The sequence below is a fragment of the Pristiophorus japonicus genome, chromosome 7, assembly GCF_044704955.1.
Source record: "Pristiophorus japonicus isolate sPriJap1 chromosome 7, sPriJap1.hap1, whole genome shotgun sequence".
Taxonomy (NCBI): Eukaryota; Metazoa; Chordata; class Chondrichthyes; family Pristiophoridae; genus Pristiophorus; species Pristiophorus japonicus.
The window spans coordinates 109801717-109813198 of NC_091983.1; the positions used below are offsets into that span (position 1 = coordinate 109801717).

An 11482-nucleotide genomic window follows, 5' to 3' on the forward strand; every position below is an offset into this window, starting at 1 on the left:
TATGAGTCTTGATGGTCAGAAACAGATGTAAGGATGTCATAATACTAGAACCTGTGTGTGGCATCTTTTTGATTGTAGTTTGGATGTAAGCCAGTGATTGGTTCAGGAGGACCCTATAGGTTTTGATTGTAGCCATTAAGACCATACAAGACTTCAAGAGTAGAAGATTTCAGAAAGAATCGAGGAGACCAAGAGACAAGGGGTGAAGCTTACTCAAGGTTGCAGCTTCTACCCAGAGTATAAGTGGTAATATAAGTCTCAGTTTACTCTGTAAACTGCTGCTCGAATACTGTAATGTATTAAGTCTTGCTTGTGCTGAATAAAGTTAAATCACTGTCCCCAATATGGGTCAACCGTGAATCATTTGGAACCAGGGTCCCTCTGGGATCTTGTACCTTTTCGATTCATCATCATCATAGGCAGTCCCTTGAAATCGAGGAAGACTTGCTTCCACTCTAAAAGTGAGTTCTCAGATGATTGTACAGTCCAATATGGAAATTACAGTCTCTGTTACAGATGGGACAGACAGCCGTTGAAGGAAAGGGTGGGTGGGGAGTCTGGTTTGCCATACGCTCCTTCCGCTGCCTGCGCTGGTTTTCTGCATGCTCTTGGCGATGAGATGCTTGCCGTCCTCCCGATGCTCTTCCTCCACTTAGGGCGGCCTTGGGCCAAGGATTCCCAGGTGCTGGTGGGGATGTTGCACTTTATCAAGGAGGCTTTGAGGGTGTCCTTAAAATGTTTCCTCTGCCCACCTGGGGTTCGCTTGCCGTGTTGGACTTCCGAATAGAGCGCTTGCGTTGGGAGTCTCGTGTTGGGCATGTGGCTGATGTGGCCCGCCCAACGGAGCTGGTAGAGTGTGGTCAGTGCTTCAATGCTGGGGATGTTGGCCTGATCGAGAACACTGATGTTGGTGCGTCTATCCTCCCAGGGGATTCGCAGGATCTTGCGGAGATGTCATTGGTATTTCTCCAGCAATTTGAGGTGTCGACTGTATAAGATCCATGTCTCTGAGCTGTGCAGGATACCTTTTGATTAGGACTTTGCTGCACTCTGGACTCAACATAGAGTTCAACAATTTCAGATCATAACCTCTGCCCCCATTTTTCAGATGGCAGCCATTGATGATTTTGCTGTTCCCATTTGTACCTCTTCTAGATTCATCTTTTGTTCCTTTACATGTCCCATTACCAGCTCTTTTACCTTGCACCATCATCCCTTTTCTCTTAATCACTCCTACCGTCTACCCTATCACAGACCTTCCCTTTGGTTCTTTCCTCCCCTCCCCACTTTCCTTGCCTCTGCACTTGTTGTATCTCTAACTATTTTCAATTCTGATGAAAGGGCATCGACCTGAAACGTTAACTCTGTTTCTCTCTCCGTAGATGCTGCCTGACCTACTGAATATTTCCAACATTGTTTTTATTTCAGATTTCCAGCATCCGCAGCATTTTATTTTTGTATTAATGTAACAGTTGCTTCTGTTCTCACTGAATTGTAAATTAGAGAGCTGTAGAATGTTCCATTATACTTAATCTTCATATCAACTGATGAAGCCTGCATTTCATCAGAAATGTGAGGAAATGCATATACCCATATACACAGAAGACAATGCTATGGTTCTGTTGAACAAGATAACCTATCCGTAGCAATGTAGGAAATATTTCTCTACTTTAGACAGAAAGCTTTGCCAGCAGGACCTCAAGTTTGTTCTAGCATGACCTAAATATGCAAGTCTATTCACTCTATTGTCTCAACAGTGTGCCTTAACAGAGTATCCCAGTTCATATCTGTGCCCTGCACAATTTTGTTTTATGCACCAACCTATCTGAAATAACTTGGTGCTCAAAATTATTTTTTGATGCTCTTCTTTGTCCCAGCCATTATTCCTTATTCAAACACCATCACCAAATAACTGGTCATCAATCTTGTTCTTAGGATTGTAACCACAGTGTACTAAAATAAGTTATTCCATGTGAAGCACTTTGGAACATTTGAGCGATGTAATGTGATGTAAATCCAAGTCTGTCATTGTTTGGCTTATATTCAAACCCAGATTCAATCCCCTGGGCAGTGTACAGTGCAAATAATAGAAGTAATTTCATGCAGTTTTTTTCATCAACAAAAGATTAAGAGCATAAATAACCAAAGAAACATGAGATCCCATTGAACAGGGCAATCATCTCAAATTGGGGAGTGTCATCAGAAAGGTGGATAGTTGATGTTTTCTCAATGATGTGATACTTGAGGTTCTGTTGAATGAGAATTTGATTCAATCTTTATTTTCTTGTGCCCTAGAAATTTTTACCTGAATGTTAATGGAGATAACAAATGGTAGGGCCATCAATGTTTGTTTTTAGGGTGGAGATGAAAACGCATTTGGCAGGACAGCTGCTGGTCGGTGAGAATGGATACAGAAGGATTGTAAATGTGGCAGAGGGATGGAGATAGGGAATCATGGGAAAATAGCTAAAGAAATGTCAAGATGCAGACATTGCAGAATTGACAGAAAAAAAGGGGGTTACTGAGAGTTGAGGTTAAACACGGGTCACGGGAAAGAAAAAGCAATCACAGATTGGAGAAGGTAACGTAATGGTTTTCACTAATGGGGGGGGGGGGGAGAATAACGTAATGCTTTTTACTGATAAGAGGGAAATAGGTTTTAATGATAAAGAAGAATAATTTAATGAGGCTATAAACAAGCTGAAGTCGGGGCCAGCTCTAATTAGGAGACCTCCTCGCCTGCCATTGAACATACTCAGGGGGGAGAAAGGGAGTGGACAGACCAAGTGCTAATCAAATGTGTTATGTTTTGAAAATGTATAACTACTGTGCTTTTCGTGCTGTAAAGGGGCTTGTCCAGAGGAAGGTAAACGGGCTCTGATTGAGTGTTCCTTTGTCTTGACAAGTCCCGGCCGGAGAATCTTCAATAAAGGTCTTTTACAGAAAAGGCAAGAAGGTGTTCGCGTCAGTGTATTCGCTGAAACAGATTGAGGGAAAAAGAATCCGTATTAACATCGGTGGCTGCCCGTTTCTACTTAGTGGCTTCAGGAGTTAATGTTCCTGCAGGCATTATCTTTTCAGTTGCGAAGGGTCATCGACCCGAAACATTAACTCTGCTTTCTCTCCACAGATGCTGCCTCACCTGCTGAGATTTCCAGCATTTTCTGTTTATAATCTTTTCAGTTATGATGGGTTGGTGATGCTAATATTCCACTTTTCTATATTTACTTGTCAAGCAGGGTTAATGGTTGGCTTCAATTTCTCGGGTCTGCGCTGATCATATTTCATTATTCTTGTACTCTAAACAATAGCTGTTCTTTTATACAGGGTAGGGAAGGACTACACCATGCAATTTTGCTGTAATCTGAAACTTCTTTCTACTCATCAAGGTGAGGGGATGTTGGTGCTGGGCAAAGGAACACTTTCAAATTAAGACTGCAACTGTCAGCATTACATGTTAGTGTTAGCAGGACAGGCACAATATAGCTAAATGTAGAATCAAGCATCCATCAATGGGCTTCAGCCCCAAACTCTGAAGAACACCCTCTGCTAGGCTAGTATCACACTTCCCTTTTCCTCACACTAATCATCTTTAGGCCTATCTTGAGTGGCATTACCAGCCTTTACAAATTAAGGACAGTTTTGTGCTGTATGTCTCTGCACATGAGGAACAAAATAGAGGCAAGCAATACTTAGATTTATGTTGCAACTTCTGAACTTACCAAAACACCTCCAAGCACTTAAAATGAGTTACTTTGAGTGCAGGGACTATTAATATGGGCAAACTCCGCATTTGTTTTACATGTCCATTGAGATGTAAAGAAAGACTTGCATTTATGTCGCGCCTTTCGCGACCACTGGACGTCTCAAAGTGCTTTACAGCCAATGAAGTACTTTCTGAAATGTAGTCACTGTTGTGCTGTGGGAAACGTGGCGGCCAATCTGCGCACAGCAAGCTCCCATAAACGGCAATGTGATAATGACCAGGTAATCTGTATGTTGTTTGAGGGATAAATATTGGCAAGGATACCGGGGATAACTCCCCTGCTCTTCATCGAAATAGTGCCATGGGATCTTTTGCGTCCACCTGGGAGAGCAGACAGGACCTCGGTTTAACGTCTCATCCAAAAGAAAGCAGCTCCGACAGTGCAGCACTATGTATAACCATTTAGTTACTTGGTATTTGTTTTTGGACAAATGTTGGGCAGATCGCTTGGAAATTTCACTGTTATTTGATTTGTCTACTTAAACAGATAGAAGTCAGTAAATATGTGCTGTTTTACTGATTTTTTTTTTCTCTGCTTTGTTTCAGCTGCTGTTTGTGTTACTTGGTGACATTACAGCTCAAGTGGAACCAACTCCAAAGGCTGCTCTATCCTCTGGTAAATACCGCCACTATGATCGTGTAACAGGGAAAGAAATTTACTGTAATAAGTGCCCTGCAGGAACCCATGTGTCTAAACATTGCACATCATCATCACTGCGAAACTGCAGACCCTGTAAAAATGGCACTTTCACTAAACATGAGAATGGCATTGATCAATGTCACACCTGCAGGCCCTGTGTGGCTCCGATGATAGAGAAATTCCCCTGCACTGCCTTTTCTGACCGTGAGTGCACTTGCCCACCTGGGACTTTTCTGTCTAACAAATCGTGTGTAGCGTATACAGTCTGCGCCATTGGTTGGCGTATTAAGAAGAAGGGAAGTGAGACAGAAGATGTCAAGTGTAAACCATGCTCTCGTGGCACTTTTTCCAGCGTGCCTTCTAGTTCGAGGTGCAAAACTCTCACCAATTGTTCAGAACAGGCTCTGGTGATCTTAGAACTAGGAAACCGAGAGAGGGATAACATCTGTAGCTCACCAAGCACAATTCGGAGTACAACTACCGACTCATCAAGCACAGAGTTCACTCACCACAGCAGTGGAGTTCTGCCTGATGCCTCCACTCCATCAGGTAATTATTAATGATTCAAATGCACAGGCTAATGCAATTAAATTGAATTACAGTCCTCATCACTTATAGCGGGTGAGTTGATGCTAATAAGAACATGAAATCTGAGAAGGAGTAGGTCATTTAGCCCCTCAAGCCTGCTCTGCCATTCAATAGGATTATGGCTGATCTACTACCTCAACTCCACTTTCCTGCACTATCCCCATATCCCTTGATTCTCAGCAGCCAAAATTCTATCATAGAAACATAAAAATTTATAGCGCAGAAGGAGGCCATTTCGGCCCATTGTGTCCGTGCTGGCCGACAAAGAGCCGCACTGCCCTTGGTCAGCAGCTCCAAAGGTTACATATAAACCTATGAACAATGACGGAAAGGCAAAGAGCACCCAGCCCAACCAGTCCGCCCTACACAACTGCGACACCCCTTATCCTGAAACATTCTACACTCCACCCCAACCGGAGCTATGTGATTTCCTGGGAGAGGCAAAAACTAGATTTAAAAACCCAGGCCAATTTAGGGAGACTAAAAATCTGGGAAAATTCCTCTGACCCATCCGGGAGATCACCCTGGCCGTATTCGATTCCCTGCAATACTTACCATTATATCTGCACTGTCCAACAAACATCAATCTCTTGAATATATACTCAATGACTGAGCCTCTGCAGCCCTCTGAGGTAGAGAATTTCAAAGATTCACCACCTTCTGAGTGAAGAAATTTCTCCTCCTCTCAGTCCTAAATGGCCAACCCCTTATTCTGAGACTGTGACCCCTGGTTCTCGACTCCCAGCCAGGAGAATCATCCTCCCTGCATCTACCCTGTCAAGCCCTGTAAGAATTTTGTAAATTTCAATCTAATGTTATAAATCGATTTAATTTTGTGAGCATAGCTCTCCATTTTGATTTAAGCAGCATAATTACTGAATCTGACTCCAATAAAAAAAGATGTCTATAAATGATTTGAAGAAATGCAGGCAGTTCTTTTAAGACCCTTATTTGAATCTTGCACTTTTTAAAGTTGTAGTAGATTCAAAACCAATATTTTGACATTAGTGTTAAAATATTCTGACCCATTTGTTGAAACTAAATGTCTGAATCCGATAAATGTGATGTTCTGCTGTGAAGTATTTGAACTCAAATTGGACATCAGAGGTGATTAAGTACAATAGGTAATTGTACTGTAACAAGGTGTGAATTACTTACTTGAACACCTGATTCTGCCCAAAATTCCTGGGATGCTTAACACACTAAATAGCGACTTTGTAATTGCCAGTACTGGTAATGGCAAATTTTTGAACCCTGCAATCAGGTTTCTGCCCCTGCCACAGTCACACAAGCCACATCCTGTGTGACTGTGACCATGGTTCACTAACTCTCTACATGCCTCCAACCTTCAACACAGTTGATACTCAACGCCTCTCCCCCGTTGTCCAGCTGGGTGGGACTGCCCTGGCCTGGTTCCATTCTTCTCTCTCCATTGGCTTCTCTTCCTGCTCCTGCACACTTATCTCTCGAATACTCTTAAGGATCTGTCATGAACTCAACGTCAGGTTCCATATGTATGCTGAAAAGACCCAGCTCAATCTTGCCATCTTCCTCGATCCCCCCACTGTCTTGATTTGTCATGCTGCTTGTCCAACATCCAGTAATAGATGAGCAGAAATTCCCTCAAATATTGCGAAGATCAAAGCCTTTGTCTTTGGCCCCCGCCACAAACTCTGTTCCCTTGCCACCAAATTCATCCCCTTCCCTAGCAATTGTCTGAGGCTGAAACAGACTGTTGGCAAGCCGTAGCAACCTATTTGACTCTGAGCTGAGCTTCCGACCAGATAACCCCTCCATCACACAGACCGCCTATGTCCACTTCAACAATATCGCCTATCTCTGTTCCCGCCTCAGCCCATCTGCTGTTGAAACACTCCATGATTCTTTTGTTACCTCCAGACTTGACTATTCAAATGCTCTCCTGGCCGGCCTCCCATTCAGCTTGTACAAAACTCTGCTGCCCGTATGCTAACTTGCATCGTCACCCATCACCCCTGTGCTCAATGATATATACTGGCTCCTTGACGAGCAACGCCTCAAATTTAAAATCCTCATTCTTGTGTTCCAAATTCCCTCATATCCTCATGCTGGGGGATACTTTAGTACGTTAAAGGTGCTAGATAAAAGCAATTTGTTTGTGCTATTTGCTATATTTAAACGAATACCTGAATTAAACACGGGTGGTTTAAGTGATTGGGACTGTATTTTAAAATTGTGTTTCATTTTTTGTATCTGTTTTTGTTCGCTTTAAAATAGCACAGTACATCCTGTTTAAATGCCTGCGGGAATCTGAAATCGGCTTGTGCATGTGATGGGTCCAATGATTTTAGTGCATACAATGGCACGTAGCCTGCCCTCATGCAAATGTAATCCAATACCAAGCTATCTATTCCGCAAGGTAGGCAGAGTCCAATCGTACTGCTGGATCCTGGGAATATTTGTCAGATTTATGGAAGTGTACATTTTATGTGCAAATCCTACTGCAATAAATTCATAAAGGTGTAGATGTGGGGTTTGCCTCACTTTTTTTTTTTTCCTGCTTTCAGTCATCCCTTGAATGAAAATATTGGTAACAGCAACTCTCCCAGGTGAAATTGGGAGCTTGGTACTTGGAGAAATTGAATTTCTAAACTGTAATCTTAGTAATTTGGACATGTATCGCTAGTCTTTTGCAAACTATCACCACCATAGCCCTGCCTATTGTACAGCTGCCTCAATCTACCCAAGGTAACATATTTTGAGTTTGCTCCCCAGATTTGAATTTAAATTTTTAAAAAGTCAAAGTTTCCAGCTGTCTTGCTAAGATCATTTACTATAACTGAAGCAGCCTTGTTAAGCTATTCACAGAAGCAAGTTATGTAGAGTCTAGGTTATGCTATTGGGTTTCAACATGCTTACTTGTGAATTTAATTTTCAAGCTTCTTGTCTGGCAAGCTTAGTTTACTATTTATAAAATGCTCGTGAGTAGCTTTAATGTTACTAATTTAAATTAATAGATAAATGGAGGGCCAGATGCAATTTTTAAAAACTTTATCCATTTATTTTTGCTGTACTTGACCAAGTGGAGAGATGTGGACACTATAGCAAGCTAAACATACATTTTTGTTTTTCTTTCCTTAATAATTTCCCTCGTCATTAGTCAAGGATGCTGAGGCCAATTGCAGCACTGCAGTAGCCACCCTGGCTCAAATCGGCTGACTCAGCACTTTAAGAGCACATTCTTAAACATCCTTCTATGTTACTGTGGTACAACATACCTACACTGGGTATGCAGCGGAGATGCATTAAGCCTTGTGATTTAGTCTAGTTGCTGAGCTGTCGCCTATATGCTAATATAAAATATGAACCTTTTTGGCATATTGCTTTTTTTTGACTAATTAAGTTTTATCCTCTCTTTTCCTGAGAGGTAAAGGAAACCATGTTTTCAATATTTTGCAGGCATTCCTAATCTATTGATCACCACTGCTGCATCTGCAACCGCAAATTTAATCAGTGGAGTGACCAAAGAAGCACAGCTTTGGCATTCTCCCCAGTTACGCACAAATCCTGCTCTTTCAGCTTCGATGAATTTTCAACCAGTAATGGAAACCGCAGGAGCTGATGCTGATTCCAGACCTCCCAGGAAAGGCCCACCAAGACCAAGCGCACACAAGCACTTTGACATAAATGAACATTTACCATGGATGATTGTTCTCTTTCTACTGTTGGTGCTGGTGGTGACAGTAGTCTGCAGTATCAAGAAAAGCTCCCATGTGCTAAAGAAAGGACCCAAACAGGATCCCAGCAGCATCGTTGAAAAAGCTGGTCTGAAGAAGCCTATTTCTCCTCCCCCAAATAAAGAAAAGTGGATTTACTATTCTAATGGACAAGGTAAGCAAACAAAGATTTTAAACTTGTAAAGATGCACTGTAGTTTAGAGATGCAATTGTAGTTATGTTCCAGTAGCCATCATTATACCAGCATGGTGGCATTGAAATGGCACCTCCATTTGGGTCTCTTGACTTAAATTTTGTTTTCAGCATCTATTCTGATAGCTCTGACACTGGTAAAGAATTGAACAGAGGCCATATGCTACCATACCATCTCAGCCCAGCAGTGTCATGTCCAGAGTCCCCCAAAGTTTTGTCCTTGTGCCATCCTCTGCCTCATCCGCTCCTGACTGAGACATGTTATGATCCATGCTGACTGTTTTCTGTTATAATCACTTGATCAGCTTTTAATGATTACATTCGGCAGTTCTCTGGTTAGTATGTCATGCAGAGTGAATAGTATCAAGTTGCTCTTAGAAGGGTGGCAAAAAAGTGGATGCGAACTACTGTTTCCATAGTTCATGTAATTTAAAATAAAAAAGAATATCGCTGGAGAGTGATTTCAAGGCTGGAATTTTGAAATTCACATAACTTAGAATTATAGGAACAAGTGCAGGCCTTTCAGTCATTCAATTAGATCATGGCTGAATTGTATCGTAACTCCATCTAACCACCTTTGTTCCGTAACCCTTACTAGCCTTATCTAACAAAAATCTACTGATCTTGGTTTTTAAATTTTCAATTGACCGAGCCTCAACAGTTTCTTAGGGCAGACAGACTGTTCCAGATTTCCACTACCCTTTCTCTCGCTCCTTTTCTCCTCTCCTGTCCCCCTGCCCCTCCCCTCCCCCCGCCCCTCCCCTCCCCCCGCCCCTCCCCTCCCCCCGCCCCTCCCTCCCCCCGCCCCTCCCCTCCCCCGCCCCTCCCCTCCCCCCGCCCCTCCCCTCCCCCCGCCCCTCCCCTCCCCCCGCCCCTCCCCTCCCCCCGCCCCTCCCCTCCCCCCGCCCCTCCCCCGCCCCTCCCCTCCCCCCGCCCCTCCCCTCCCCCCGCCCCTCCCCTCCCCCCGCCCCTCCCCTCCCCCGCCCCTCCCCTCCCCCGCCCTCCCCTCCCCGCCCCCCGCCCCTCCCCTCCCCCCGCCCCTCCCCTCCCCCCGCCCCTCCCCTCCCCCGCCCCTCCCCTCCCCCGCCCCTCCCCTTCCCCGCCCCTCCCTTCCCCCCGCCCCTCCCCTTTCCCCCGCCCCTCCTCTTTCCCCCGCCCCTCCTCTTCCCCCCGCCCCTCCTCTTTCCCCCTCCCCTCCTTCTTTCCCCCTCCCCTCCGCTTTCCCCCCCCCTCCTCTTTCCCCCCCCCTCCTCTTTCCCCCCCCCCTCCTCTTTCCCCCCCCTCCTCTTTCCCCCTTCCCTCCGCTCTCTTCCCCCCCCTCCTCTTTCCCCCCCCTCCCCTTTCCCCCCCTCCTCTTTCCCCCCCTCCTCTTTCCCCCCCTCCTCTTTCCCCCCCTCCTCTTTCCCCCCCCTCCTCTTTCCCCCCCTCCTCTTTCCCCCCCTCCTCTTTCCCCCCCCTCCTCTTCCCCCCCCTCTTTCCTCCCCCCCCTCCTCTTCCCCCCCCTCCTCTTTCCCCCCCCCCCTCCTCTTTCCCCCCCACCTCCTCTTTCCCCCCCCCCTCCTCTTTCCTCCCCCCCCCCCTCTTTCCATTCTGCTCCCATCCTCCTCTTCCCCCCCATTCTTCTCCTCCTTCCCCCCCCATTCTTCTCCTCCTTCCCCCCCCCATTCTTCTCCTCCTTCCCCCCCCCATTCTTCTCCTCCTTCCCCCCCCATTCTTCTCCTCCTTCCCCCCCCATTCTTCTCCTCCTTCCCCCCCCCATTCTTCTCCTCCTTCCCCCCCCATTCTTCTCCTCCTTCCCCCCCCATTCTTCTCCTCCTTCCCCCCCCATTCTTCTCCTCCTTCCCCCCCCCATTCTTCTCCTCCTTCCCCCCCCCCATTCTTCTCCTCCTTCCCCCCCATTCTTCTCCTCCTTCCCCCCCCCATTCTTCTCCTCCTTCCCCCCACCCCATTCTCTCCTCCTTCCCCCCCCCCCCATTCTTCTCCTCCTTCCCCCCCCCCATTCTTCTCCTCCTTCCCCCCCCCATTCTTCTCCTCCTTCCCCCCCCCCATTCTTCTCCTCCTTCCCCCCCCCATTCTTCTCCTCCTTCCCCCCCCCCATTCTTCTCCTCCTTCCCCCCCCCATTCTTCTCCTCCTTCCCCCCCCCATTCTTCTCCCTCCTTCCCCCCCCCATTCTTCTCCTCCTTCCCCCCCCATTCTTCTCCTCCTTCCCCCCCCCATTCTTCTCCTCCTTCCCCCCCCCATTCTTCTCCTCCTTCCCCCCCCCATTCTTCTCCTCCTTCCCCCCCCCATTCTTCTCCTCCTTCCCCCCCCATTCTTCTCCTCCTTCCCCCCCCCATTCTTCTCCTCCTTCCCCCCCCCTTCTTCCCCATTCTTCTCCTTCCCCCATTCTTCCCTTCCCCCATTCTTCTCCTCCTCCTTCCCCCTCCATTCTTCTCCTCCTCCCCCACCCCCATTCTTCTCCTCCTCCTCCCTCCTCCTCCTCTCCTCCTCTCTCCCCCCACCCACTATCCTCCTCCATCCTCCTCCTCCTCCTCCTCCTCTCCTCCCCCACCCCCATTCTCCTCCTCCTCCCCTCCACC

The 11482-nt window shown here is 46.5% G+C and overlaps 1 protein-coding gene across 1 annotated transcript in view; it reads left to right on the forward strand.

Moving 5' to 3' along the window:
* tnfrsf21 (tumor necrosis factor receptor superfamily, member 21) overlaps positions 1-11482 on the forward strand; it is a 90897-nt gene that overhangs the window by 24907 nt on the left and 54508 nt on the right. Inside the window, exons 2-3 of the mRNA XM_070885241.1 lie at positions 4313-4955; positions 8433-8864. Coding sequence (XP_070741342.1) covers positions 4313-4955; positions 8433-8864 — 1075 coding nt within the window. The remainder of the gene's footprint in view (positions 1-4312; positions 4956-8432; positions 8865-11482) is intronic.